General features: G+C 39.6%; 2 protein-coding genes across 3 annotated transcripts in view; one reads left to right on the top strand and one right to left on the bottom strand.

Moving 5' to 3' along the window:
* Window positions 1–13,845, bottom strand: part of jak2a (Janus kinase 2a) — a 48,816-nt gene that overhangs the window by 25,395 nt on the left and 9,576 nt on the right. For both annotated transcript variants that reach the window (XM_057818677.1, XM_057818678.1), the window contains exons 2-5: window positions 11,225–11,478; window positions 7,429–7,552; window positions 7,238–7,358; window positions 1,108–1,253 (exon numbers count right to left, since the gene is read on the bottom strand). In XM_057818677.1, coding sequence (XP_057674660.1) covers window positions 1,108–1,253; window positions 7,238–7,358; window positions 7,429–7,552; window positions 11,225–11,474 — 641 coding nt within the window. In that variant the 5' untranslated portion in view covers window positions 11,475–11,478. The remainder of the gene's footprint in view (window positions 1–1,107; window positions 1,254–7,237; window positions 7,359–7,428; window positions 7,553–11,224; window positions 11,479–13,845) is intronic.
* Window positions 3,592–5,117, top strand: LOC130905363 (ADP-ribosylation factor-like protein 8). The gene is made up of 2 exons (XM_057818683.1): window positions 3,592–3,876; window positions 4,286–5,117. Exons 1-2 carry the CDS (start codon window positions 3,754–3,756, stop codon window positions 4,496–4,498), a joined length of 336 nt encoding a protein of 111 aa, XP_057674666.1. The 5' UTR covers window positions 3,592–3,753; the 3' UTR covers window positions 4,499–5,117.

The raw sequence follows: 13,845 nt of genomic DNA, 5'->3' as shown, positions 1-13,845 counted from the left end.
AAGGACGGCCCGGTTTTCCTGCAAAACTTTTGAATTCATTCTTCCATTAATGATTGCAAGTCATCCAGGCCTTGAGGCAGCAAAACAGCCCCAAATCATGATGCTCCCTCTACCATGCTTCACGGTGGGGATAAGGTGTCGATGTTGGTGAACTGTTCCATTTTTCCTACACGCATGACGTTGTGTGTTACTCCCAAACAATTCAACTTTGGTTTCATCAGTGCACAAAATATTTTGCCAAAACTTCTGTGGAGTGTTCAAGTGCCTTTTTGCCAACATTAAACGAGCAACAATGTTTTTTTTTAGACAGCAGTAGCTTCCACCGTGGAGTCCTCCCATGAACACCATTCTTGGCCATAGTTTTACATATAGTTGATGTGTGCACAGAGATATTGGACTGTGCCAGTAATTTCTGTAAGTCTTCAGCAGACACTCTATGTTTCTTTTTGACCTCTCTGAGTATTCTGCGCTGAACTCTTGGCGTCATCTTTGGTGGACGGCCACTCATTGGGAGAGAATTAACAGTGCCAAACTCTTACCATTTGTAGACGACTTCTCTGACTGTCAATTGAGGAACATCCAAACTTTTTGAGAGGGTTTTGTATCCTTTCCCAGCTTTATACAAATCAACAATCCTTGATCGCAGGTCTTCAGAAAATCTCTTTTGACCGAGTCATGATGCTCATCAGACAATGTTCTCATCAAGACAATTCTTACAAGGTGTGCATTTTATCGTGGGCAAGGCAGCTTTAAACCACTCATCAGTGATTGGGAACATACCTGACTTAAATTGTTTTGCAAAAATTGGTTTCAGTTGCTCTTTAAGTCTCCTTCGGCAAAGGGTTCACTTACTTATTTTTCCCCCTTTGCATGCTATCCTCATTAAAATATGAAAACCTATAAATGTTTGGGTGGTTTTAGTTAAAGCAGACACTGTATTTTCATCTGTGTGATTTTGACAAAGATCAGATCACATTTAATGGTGATTTTATGCAGCAGTGTAAGAAATTCAAAAAGGTTCAGATACATGTTCATACCACTGTATTCTTACTTGGACCTTTGAAGTGATGCTGAATTAGTGTGTAAAAAACAGGACGTACGACCTACCTGGTGTCATTGTAGATGCCCACAGGTGACTGGCCACTCTCTTTGGCCAGGCGCATCATGTCTAGTACAGCCATACCAAGACACTCCTCCTGGGCTTCGTGACCCATTGGGATCACCACCCTACCATTAAGAAAGTCACTCCGGCACTGTAAAGAAAAAAAAAAAATTAGAAGAAAACTGTTACTCATAGATATCTGTCGCGGATTTTTTCCCCCCATTAAAAAAAAATAAATAAACAAATAAAAATACAGTATTTTATAGAGCTGGCTCCATCACTCTCCCTCCTACTGCTTTTCTTGGTCAGGCAGCGCACCTGAGTTGCGTGTTAAAGTTAACGATGATTGACAGATGTTAAGGTTTGATCTTGCCAAAGATGCTTAAAAGCCAAAACTTCAAGGTGCCGCATGCGTCAATCATCGTTTATCACCCATGTGTGAAAGCCTGGTCTGTGTATCAATTTTCGGGATCAAAGCACCTGTCCGCCCCGTTCCGGGCCCGAATCTTTCACCAGAATGGCATACTGGACCGTTCAGGCCCACTTTCACCACATGTTCTAAAGTGCCTATGACAGCAAAAAGCATGTTTATTTCATATTTCATGCGGTATTTTATGTTCCTGAATGAAATAGACCACTTGGATGTGTGTTAAAGCGATCATTTCATTTCTTGTATTTTTTGAGTCCCGCGCCATGAAAATCGGCTCCAGTCTCAGGTTGAAGACGAATGTGAATGTGACGTCACCCGTGCTAATTGCATGGATTTTTTTGCTTTTAACCACAAATAGAGACTGTTTTACATTCACATCTATGAGGAATTCGGGGATTTAAGCATTTATTCACAAGTATTTTCACCGGATAAGCTCTGTTTACATCAAGCAGCCGCTAGCTACATTCACTAGCAGACTTGCATTGTATTTCGACATATTTACGTAAAATACATGCTAACTTTGCGTTTTTTTGCTTTTAACCAAGAATTGAGACTGTTTTACGTCCATATCTATAAATAATTCGGGGATTTAAGCATTTATTCACAAGAACTCTCACCGGAAAAACTATTTACATCAAGCGGCCGCTAGCTACATTTACTAACAAACTAGCATTGTACTTCAACATATTTACGTAAAATAAATGCTAACTGCGCGTTTTTTTTTTTTGCTTTTTTTTTTTTTTTTTGCTTTTAACCAAGAATTGAGACTGTTTTACACCCATATCTATAAAGAATTCGGGGATTTAAGCATTTATTCACAAGACCTTTCACCGGAAAAGCTCTGTTTACATCAGGCGGCTGCTAGCTACTTTCACTAGCAGACTTGCATTGTATTTCGACTAGAGCTGTCAAAATTATCGCGTTAACGGGCAGTAATTAACATATTTAATCAATCACGTTAAAATATTTGACGCAATTAACGCACATGCCCTGCTCAAACAGATTAATATGACAGTACAGTGTAATGTCCGCTTGTTACTTGTTTTTTGGTGTTTGCCGCCCTCTGCTGGCGCTTGGGTCCAACTGATTTAATGGGTTAGTACCATGAGTGGGCATGGTTTAATTATTGACATCATCAATGTCGAGCTACTAGTTTATTTTTTGATTGAAAATTTTACAATTTTTAATAATACGAAAACATTAAGAGGGGTTTTAATATAAAATTTCTATAACTTGTACTAACATTTATCTTTTAAGAACTACAAGTCTTTCTATCCATGGATCACTTTAAGATAATGTTATTAATGTTAATGCCATCTTGTTGATTTATTGTTATAATAAACAAATACAGTACGTATGTACCGTATGTTGAATGTACAGTATACAGTGGGGAGAGCAAGTATTTGATACATTGCCAATTAGAGGTGTGCAAAATTTCTGATTCTTAGATTATTCGCGATTCGGCCGTGGAAGATTCGAGAACGATTCACAAACATCCAAATTCCGATTATTGAAATATGCCAAGTAAAGCAGAAGTACGACACACTCAGCGCGCCGCGCGGTCTTCGGTACGCAATTAGGGACGGAGCGAGAGTAGCTAAACATCATGCTTCTCATTACCCGGCCCCTCGGGTAACGCCAATGCTCAACTCACGGCTCTAGCTCAACTCATGCCACGAGATAAAAAAAAAAAAAACAACAACAACATACCGGACTGCTGCCGAAAAGCTGCTACAAGCCACATTATGTTACGGTAGATATCATTTATGTAGGACTAGATGCATTATAGCTTCGGTATCGTTACCAGCACATCTACAAAAAACTAGATGCCGGCGTTAGTAACGGCCGCCATCTTAAAGCAGTACACTTCCCTGCAAGGCTGTTGTTGCGAACCTTCCAAGCGAACCTAATTAACTTTTTACAGACCTGTTAAGTTTCACGATTTGGTCGGGAGACTCCCGATTTTGACCCCAATGCTCACGCCTCACGATTAGAAAGCCAAATCTCCCGATTTTCCAAAAATGTCAAATTTTTTTTTTTTTTACGTTTTTGTTTGTCACCGTTTTGTAACGATACCATTCGGCCCGATTCGGAAAGTGACCAACAACGAATAGCCTGGCCGTCTCCGACTTCCCTGCCCTCCCTCCCCTTCAGAGCTGGAAAATGCCCAACCAAACATCTGACAGGGAGGGAAGAGGCGAAGCACCACCGACTTCCCAAGATGCTGGCACTAATAAACCGGCTTTTAGACTGGTTCAAGTCTTTATTTTGGAAGGAAGAGATGGAGCTGACCCTGGTCGGCCTCCAGTATTCGGGAAAAACGACGTTCGTCAACGTAATTGCCGTAAGTCTTACCTGCCAGCGATAGCTAACTAGCCTAATGCTAATAGCATTAGAGCTAATGATGGGAGAACGATGACGAGGAAGAAGTCGCTCTTTTACTCTGTGTTTTCGTGGATCAAACATCATGGAATATTAAACCACTGCGGTCCTACCCCCACAATATATGAATTTAAGTGAGAAAGCGTATCGTTACTTACTTGAAGTTTAATCATTTAGATTCGCTATTATGCTAAAGCTAAAGTGTATACTATACACTTTATTACATTATATCATTATTACTGTGCTGAAACAAAAAATATAAAGTTTCAATTCTAGGTTACAATTCAATTGAAAAACTGCCATGACAAAGATACTTTTAAAAACAAATATGATTAATTTTCTAAATCATGTAATTAATGTTGCTGATTTAGTCTGACGAAACCCTAATTGGAGTGATGGTTGATGAGATGAAGAGGCTGCTGAGGAAGCTGATGTCCAAATTTGTGCAAATGGATGTGATCAGGAAAGCTGAGGATATCCTAGATGTTGATTACAGGAACAAGGAGAACTGGCATGACACAGGCAACATAGCAGTATCACATGATGTCAGACAATACATGGAGCAAGTTGAAGACTATCTCTGATGCCACCAAAAAGAGGTTCTTTGACAGTGTAGTTCATTTTTACACAAGTGTTGTGACCAAAATGAACTTGAAAAAAAATGGTTGCATTTTGTCTTAGCGGTTGTCGCGCGTGCGCGCGTCATCGGGGTTGGCAAAATGAAATCTCCCTATTTGCAATTTCTAAAACTTAACAGGTATGTTTTTATCTAAAATACTCCTAAATCGGTAAAATATTGACTTGAATCTATCTTTAAAATAGTTTTAAAACTTTTACATGTTGAAAGTAGACAAAAGAGAAATTATGGAATAACAGGAGCAATTTTAACAACTTTAACGGTTGATTCACAACATTAAATTAATTGAAAGTAGTTTAAAGATGCTGATATAGAATGGGGACTGGAGTTTTTTATTTACTGTTATTTTTGTATATTTGTTTACTGCTATATGTTAACTTGATACTGAAATAGTAGTTTGGTTTAGCCTGAGAGGATTTTTGAACAATTTTGGAACTAATGTACAAAACAAATTTAAAAAAAAAAAAAAAAAAAAAAGGAGTGGCGTGCATCAATAATCGTTTTATAATCGAATCGGAGCCTCTGAATCGTAATCGTAATCGAATCGTTAGGTGCCCAAAGATTCCCAGCTCTACTGCCAATGGGTTTTCCAACCCATTGGCAGTGTATCAAATACTTGTTCTCCCCACTGTATATCCGTTTTGTGTCTTATCTTTCCATTCCAACAATAATTTACAGAAAAATATGGCATATTTTATAGATGGTTTGAATTGCGATTAATTACGATTAATTAATTTTTAAGCTGTAATTAACTCGATTAAAAAATGTAATCGTTTGACAGCCCTAATTTGGACATACTTACATAACTGCCAGTTTTATTTGCTTTTAACCAAGAATTGAGACTGTTTTACGTCCATATCTATGAATAATTCGGGGATTTAAGCATTTATTCACAAGAATTTTCACCAAAAAAGGTCTGTTTACATCAAGCGGCCGCTAGCTACATTTACTAACAAACTAGCATTGCACTTTAACATATTTACGTAAAATGAATGTTAACTGCACAGTTTTTTTTTTTGGTTTTTGCTTTTAATCAAGAATCGAGACTGTTTTACGTCCATATCTATAAAGAATTCTGGGATTTAAGCATTTATTCACAAGTATTTTCACCGGAAAAGCTCTGTTTACATCAGGCAGCCGCTAGCTACATTCACTAGCAGACATGCATTGTATTTCGACATATTTACATAAAATACATGCTAACTGCCAGTTTTATTTGCTTTTAACCAAGAATTGAGACTGTTTTACGTCCATCTCTATAAATAATTCGGGGATTTAAGCATTTATTCACAAGAATTTTCACCGGAAAAGCTCTATTTACATCAAGTGGCCGCTAGCTAAATTTACTAACAAACTAGCATTGTACTTCAACATATTTACGTAAAATAAATGCTAAAGAATTCAGGGATTTACCATATTTTTCGGACCATAAGTCGCAGTTTTTTTTTCATAGTTTGGCTGGGGGTGCGACTTATACTCAGGAGTGACTTACGTGTGAAATTATTAACACATTATGATATCATTTCACATGTTATTTTGGTGTTTTGGAGTGACACTGATGGTTTGGTAAACTTGTTAGCATGTTCTGTATGCTATAGTTATTTGAATAACTCTTAATAGCTATGGCCGTGTTCGCGTTCTGCCTTTAGCAATGTGTGTTCAATTGTGTTATTGACTTTTTTATATTGAAACAAATGCTTTTAGTTTGTGGCGCTTTCACGCCCATGTGGGGGCGCACTTACACTTGTTTACGCGAAGAAGAGTGCTCACACGCCAGAAGAAGACCGACAGCTACGTAGCTCTGCCTGAGTGGGCGAGTTGGCGAGAGAGAAACACGGCTGCGAACCTATGTTCATTGTTTATGCTTGTAAAATATCTCTACAGAGGCAACGCCTGTGTGTATCATCTTTTCTGTTGTTGTTGTTTTGGGTTTTCCACCCGCGATCGGACACTTAGAGCCAGTTGTGTGGTTGTTTGAATGATGTGCTAATGCTAGCGAACGAATACTAACCGTTTGTGTCATGTCATTGCTGTAAAAGCACCTAATTATCATTTATTTACGTCGATGCGAACCTGTTTGGTATCGAGGGCCAAATTGATTCAGCAAATTACACGGACATCCAGCATCGTCATTTGGGAGTTTAGCCCGCTGAATAGGCAGGACCGAGCTGTAGCGTCCTGGTGAGGACAGTATATTCGCATTTCGTTGTTCATGCGCTGTATACTTATTCAGCATGTTTGTATTTTTATATTAAATTGCCTTTCAAGATGACATGTCTGGTCTATGTGTTGGATTTTATCAAGTAAATTTCCCCCCAAAATGCGACTTATACTCCGGTGCGACTTGTATATGGTTTTTTTCTCTTCGTTGGGCATTTTATGGCTGGTGCGACGTATACTCAGATGCGACGTGTAGTCCGACAAATACGGTAAGCATTTATTACAAGAACTTTCAACGAAAAAGGCTCTTTGTCTGTGATTCCACTCAGTCAGCTTTGACAGCCTCGCCATCAACGCAGCCTGCGCCCCGTCAATACATTATGAAGTCTATGTTAGAATTTCAATAGAAAAAATTTTTTTGAATCAAATGTAATTAAAACTGCCTCCGTTTGTTTATAAGTCACTTCAGCTCTGTAGTGGCTGAAAGAAAAAGGCGACTAAATGACGTATATACTTCAAATCTCACCTGGAAAAACTGGTAGGCCATGACGCACTCATCCATCACAGGGCTCTCCATTCCTTTGGAAAGCCCGCAGCGGTGAGGACATGTAGAAACGCCACTATTGTACCAGCCAGGAAAGTAGTACCTGATTAGACCAGTGAAAGGGAAAAGGCTTAGTATGAGAATGAATAGAAATGAACCTAATCAACGTCAACCTGATTCTGAAGTGTAGCCTCTCGCTGGCCTCCTGCTGCAGTTTAAAGACGTGATTAGCCGGAAACCACATCCGGTCACTTTCCCTCATGAGGCCGAACAAGTTGAAATACAATGGTGTGATACCTGGAAAGAAAGTTTTGTATATATATTCAATGAGAAAATATAAAATCATACTGCAATTTTGAATGGAGCTGAAAATCAACCCTTTTTTCATCTGTTAGGAAACAAGTACTTTCAAAACAAACTACTCAAAATGAATAAAACCTCATCCTTGTCTTTGTAAGACATACACCACATGTAGGAAGTTGTACAGTCGAGTTATTCGAAGACAGGAGACTTTCTCAACAGGAAGTACTCACATGAGTGAGCCAACAATGAGAACGCTTTCTTGGAGGAAGTACGATCAACCACAAGAGGAAGTCGAGATACTTGCAGTGTTAACCTACACTGCTGGCCAAAAGTATCGGCACCCCTGCAATTCTGTCAGATGATGCTCAATTTCTCCCAGAAAACGATTGCAATAGTAATATCTTCATTTATTTTGATTGCAATGAAAAAACACATAAGAGAATGGGGGGGGGGGGGGATCATTATTTTACACAAAAATATTGGCACTAGGAGTGGGAACCTCTTGGTACCTCATGATACAATACGATTTGTGATATGGCGATACAACGATTATCAATACATTGGTCAGGAAATCATTCTAGGATATTCTACAAACAACTAATTAACAGAAAAACAAGCTTCTAGTGTGAATTGGAATTAGTTTATCACTAGTAGACGTCCAGTCCATTTGTACTGGGAGGGTCATTCGCTGCCATCCCTCCCACTTCAAACGGATTGGACGTCTATGGCTGTCAATGGCAGTCAATGCCAGGCAATTAAGTAATTTTGGGCCATTTAAGGGCTCACTGGAACAGCACCAAACAAAAGTTCCAGCATCATCACCTTGTCCAACTCCGATTCTTGACTCTTGACACCTTGTCCAATGCAGATTCTTGACTCTTGACAAGGTGATGATGCTGGAACTTTTGTTCGGTGCCGTTCCAGTGAGATTTACAAAGACGATTGCCTGAAGAAGACATCAAAATTCCTTGGTTCCGTGGTTAAATCTTCAATAAATGCACAAATTTACATTGAAATTTTAGACAGCTTTCTTGTCCCTTCAATTAAAAATATGTTTGTCATTTTTCAAGATGACAATGCATCACGCCACAGAGCTAAAACTGCTAAAGCATTCCTTGGAGAAAGACTCATCCAGTCAATGTCATGGCCTGCAAGTACCCCAGATCCCAGTATTTTATAATATTTTGTCACACCCCTAATTGGCACCCTTTGAAAAATCATTTGATGCTTCTCTAATTTGTGTCATTAAGAGCACCTGTTACTTACCTGTGGCCAGTGTTGTCAGTAACGTGTTAGTTAGTAACGCGTTACTGTAATCTGATTACTTTTTTCAGTAACTAGTAATCTAACGCGTTCATTTTTCTACACCACTAATCTGATTAGTTTCCTTAGTGTCTCTGCGTTACTATTTTTTCATTGCCTCATAACATATGTAAAATGAAGATTATTGTAGTCATGTACAAAGAGCATTTTGAATAGAAAATGCTAAAATAAAAGGTTCCCGGTACGTGTTTCCATGACAACCTCTTAACTATTTCCTGTTTTGGTCTCGTGTCACATGTGTTGTGGGACTGAAGGCGTGGGCCAGGCGGGTGGACATTGGAGCCGAGTGTTGACACGTTGCAAGGGAATGTTGATCTGTGGATATCCGTGAATGAAAGTGAGTATTTTTCCTTCATTCTGGAGGGTATCAGTAAAAGGTTGGACCCCCTACATGGGCGGCCGTTTCGTAGCTTTGCCGTAGCAACAACGGGCAGTCATCGCTCCAAGTTGGCAAGCTTTGTGTACGTCATATGCGTGTTGCACATTTATGTCGTGAGGTGATGTGTTCATTTAGCATCTGTGGGATGTGTTGCAAGTCCGATTGAGTGTAAAGCGCTTAGTTGCTGCCACGTTTTGTGGCCAAATTGACCGCGTGTGTGTTGAGAGGAGTACCTCCGGGTTGTGGACGCGCATCCGCGCCTGCAACCACCTTGGCAATTTTGTGCAGTCAGTTTGCATTGTTTTAAATCGGCACTGATATGCTGTTAACCATAACCCGAAATTCAGAAGTTTTGACATTAGGCTTAATCTTAGAGTTAGCAGGGTTGAATTGGTCGGTGGAGTTGATTTCAACAAATTCCAAGCAGTTTGTCAGATATTTGTTAGTTTCAGGGCTCCGGAGTGGCTAAGCTAGCGCGAAATTCTGATATTCCCCTTTAAATTCAATCGTCGGAAAGTCAATTACATGTGATGACATTTTTCTGTTGTCATTCTTGTGTTGAGGTGGCAAAGGGAGAAAAATGGGTAAAGTAACTGACAGATTACTTTTAAAGTAACTTAGTTACTTTGATAATGAAGTAATCAGCAAAGTAACTAGATTACTTTTTTGAGGCGTAATCAGTAATCAGTAATTAAATCTGTGACAACACTGCCTGTGGCATATAACAGGTGGTGGCAATAACAATCACACTTGCAGCCAGTTAAAATGGATTAAAGTTGACTCAACCTCTGTCCTGTGTACTTGTGTGTACCACATTAAGCATGGAGAAAAGAAAGAATACCAAAGAATTGCCTGAGGGCTGGAGAAGCAAAGTTGTGAGGAGGCATGAGCAATCTCAAGGCTACAAGTCCATCTCCAAAGACCTGAAGGTTCCCATTTCTACTGTGCGCAGTGTCATCAATAAGTGTAAAGCCCATGGCTAACCTCCCTAGATGTAGACGGAAAAGAAAAAAATCACGAGAGATAAAAAAAAAGATTGTGTGGATGGTGGATAAAGAACCTCGACTAACATTCAAACAAGTTCAAGCTGTCCCGCAGTCCAAGGGTACAACCCGTACTATCTGTCGGCGTCTGAATGAAAAGGGACTCTATGGGAGGATACCCAGCAAGACTCCACTTCTGACTCAGAGACCTAAAAAAGCCAGGCTGGAGTTTGCCAAAACTTAACCCCAAGAAAGCCAAAAACGTTTTGGAAGAATGTTCCCTGGTCAGATGGAATAAAAGTACAGCTTTTTGGAAAGAGGCATCAACATAGAGTTTGTAGGGGGAAAAAATTAGGCCTTCAAAGAAAGAACACGATCCCCACAGTCAAACATGGCGGAGGTTCCCTGATGTGGGGTTGGTGGTGCTTCCCCTCTTGCCATTCCTGAAGGTCGGTTGATGGGTGCGCGGGTGGCCCGGGGGACCACCCTGGATCCCGGGAGGAGGGATGGGCTGCGCTGAGTTACACTCTTGCTTTTTCCGGTCAGGTCTTTTGTCTTTATTCGTTATTGGATCGTTTTTTGTTTACACTGTACATAGAGAGCACTGAAGCAGTAGGGGTAAGCTGCCATTTCTGTTCAACCCGTTTTCTCCTGTTTTGTTTAGAAGCCACGGTAGTGGCTGTCTTTTTGTTATTTCCTTTTCTACTATCAGGGTTTAGTTAGCGGGTAGGATTGAAGTGTAGATTCATTTTGTTTGTTGTTTTAGCCTGGGCTTACCCTGAAGCCAGCTTCTTCCGCATTTTGTATATTTTGTTCATTGTGATTTTGACTATCTTAAATCATTTGTGCCACTTGTGAACTCGTGTGGCTCGTTTTATGTTACGCCCTTAGCAAGCCGTACATGGGACGTAACAACTGTACCTTCCAGATGAAAGTATAGTAGAGCATAGTATTAGATGCAACCTCTTCTTTGTGACTCACCACAGGTCTGGGCTGCGAGGATGCAAAGCTCTTCTGCAACGTAGTCGCCAGGTGGGTAGGTAAGCACACTTTCCTCTCCTCCAGCACCATTTTCCACGTAGTAAAGGTGGACACTTAAGCAAGTATTATTCTGCTTTGGATCAGGTCCTGAACGTGCGGTTTGGTCAGGGGGGAGGCCATTAAGATGTATTGTGGGGGAAGTGGTAGATAGGTTCATGATTTTCAGCAGGCTGTTTGCCACCACCAACATCCACCTGGTAGGTGACAAAGAAAGGAGGAAGATAATGTTTACCATGCCACGTTGAGCAAAATAGTGTTAGAAACATTATCTCTGATGGTGCCTGGTCCATTTGAAAAATATTTTTCCCCCTGATTGTCAAATATAGTTTTTGATTTTTAATTCCAGGTTCAATCGTTTGATAGCTGTTGCTGTGACAAACTAATTTTGCAGTTAAACCTAATCATGTCAAACATCACAGTCAAATGCACCAGTCACAGGAAATGAAAACAAAGTCTGTGTTCACAAAAAGCTCGACTAACTGATAAGAAACATTTGCATATAAAGCCATTTCAAAATAAACGTGCAAAACTTAAACAACTCAGGTTTTCACTTTGAATGAGTCTGCTTACCCCTATCGTAATGTATAGGGGTGTAACGGTACAAAAAAATCTCGGTTCGGTAAGTACCTCGGTTTTGAGGTCGCAGTTCGGTTCATTTTCGGTACAGTAAAGAAACAAAATGCAAAATATAAATGTGCTAGTTGTTTATTACACACCTTTGTGATTTCAACAATAGGAAGCTAGAAAGCTAGAATTCTGCTCAAAAAGTAGCGGGTATTTAAAGTAGAGATGTCCCGATCGATTGGGTCAGATCACGTCATTTTCAAAGCATCGGAATCGGCAAAAAAATATCGGCCATGCCTTTTTTAATATATATACTGTATATTTTTTAATTAAATCGTTTTGTAATTGTATTTAACGTTACAGACATAATATGTTATACTCATCCAGAGTCTTTAGTTTAGGCTTAAGGTAGGGTTATCAAATTTATCCCGATAACGGCGGTAATTAATTTTTTTCAAAATGTATCACATTAAAATATTTAACGCAATTAATGCATGCGTTGCACGACCCACTCACACATTCACTCAATCTGTAATGGCACCATTTTACCTATATAGAGAGATAAAAGGCAGCGTAAAACGAGTAGAGTGAATCTTGGCAGCCTTTGGAGCCTTTTTTTTATTTGGCTATAGCCTTACAATCCCTCTCCCTACGATTAGAAATATCATGGGAAGCAATCTGGGGAAGCAAGGTAGCAATTGATCTTGTTCTTAACACCTTATGTTATTTCCCAACGCAGAGCAGATAAATCAATTGGTAGCACTACGCACAGTCATGGTTCCCCTTCCCATCACGCATTTGGGTTGAATGGCTGCAGTATCATTTACTGAAAGCTCAACAAATACACTAGATGACAATATTTAGTCACAATATACAAAGTCAAGTCTTTCTATCCGTGGATCCCTCTCACAGAAAGAATGTTAATAATGTAAATGCCATCTTGAGGATTTACTGTCATAATAAACAAACACAGTACTTATGTACTGTATGTTGAATGTATATATTCGTCCGAGTTTTATTCATTTTTTTCTTAATGCATTGCCAAAATGTATATTATCGGGAAAAATTATCGGGAATGATTGGAATTGAATCGGGAGCAAAAAAAAGCAATCGGATCGGGAAATATCGGGATCGGCAGATACTCAAACTAAAACGATCGGGAGCAAAAAAACATGATCGGAACAACCCTAGTTACGATTGCATATTAGTTTGAAAATCGACCGGATCCACAGAATTTTTACACGAGTGACTTCCGGTCTGCCCGATCCTAGCTACCGGAGTAGTATTGATGCAGGAGGGTCGTGTCTCGCGTCAAATAATAAACTCTGCCGATCTTTTTGCGTGCCGCTTCTGGGACGCGTCTAACACGCGACCGCACTTCGACTGGTGTACATTGTCTGATTGACTTTAACGCCCAGGTTTCACTGCGTTCTCGCGGCGGTCACGTTGTCGTGCCGTTGATGTTTCTGGGTTATACTGTCCTACCGTGTTGGTCGTCATTATAGTAGAGAAGACGGAGTAAATATAATCTACACAAAGAAACTAACCCTCACAGCCTCGAAAAGTAAGGGTTACATTACGTCAGAAACTGGTTCGGTATGGGACAGGGGTTAAAAAGGTGAGAAGGGTGTGGAGGAAATATGTTCCGCTACACTAGGGCTGTCCTAAATTACAAAGTTTGTCCTGAGTAGTCAGTCGACTAGTTTTACAATTAATCAACTAATCTAATCATTTTCTTTTTTTTTTTTTACTAATTTAGCAATGAAATTTTTGTTGATGCTTATTGATTCACAAAACCATTTTGGAACACTTAATTTCTTTATTAAAGTACAAATAGTCTTGCAAATAACAAAATTTAATCACAAATAAACAATGAGGTTAAATGCTGATAGCATTTACTAGTGCAAAAAAATGGAAAGTAAACAGATTCAGAACTCTGACTTTGCCTTTCCGACATGATTCAAAACAATTCTTAAAAAAATTCTAGCAGTATTATT

Source organism: Corythoichthys intestinalis, chromosome 17, assembly GCF_030265065.1.
Source record: "Corythoichthys intestinalis isolate RoL2023-P3 chromosome 17, ASM3026506v1, whole genome shotgun sequence".
NCBI lineage: Eukaryota > Metazoa > Chordata > Actinopteri > Syngnathiformes > Syngnathidae > Corythoichthys > Corythoichthys intestinalis.
The sequence above is the reverse complement of the archived record's forward strand: the minus strand, read 5'-3'. Positions and strand labels throughout refer to the sequence as shown.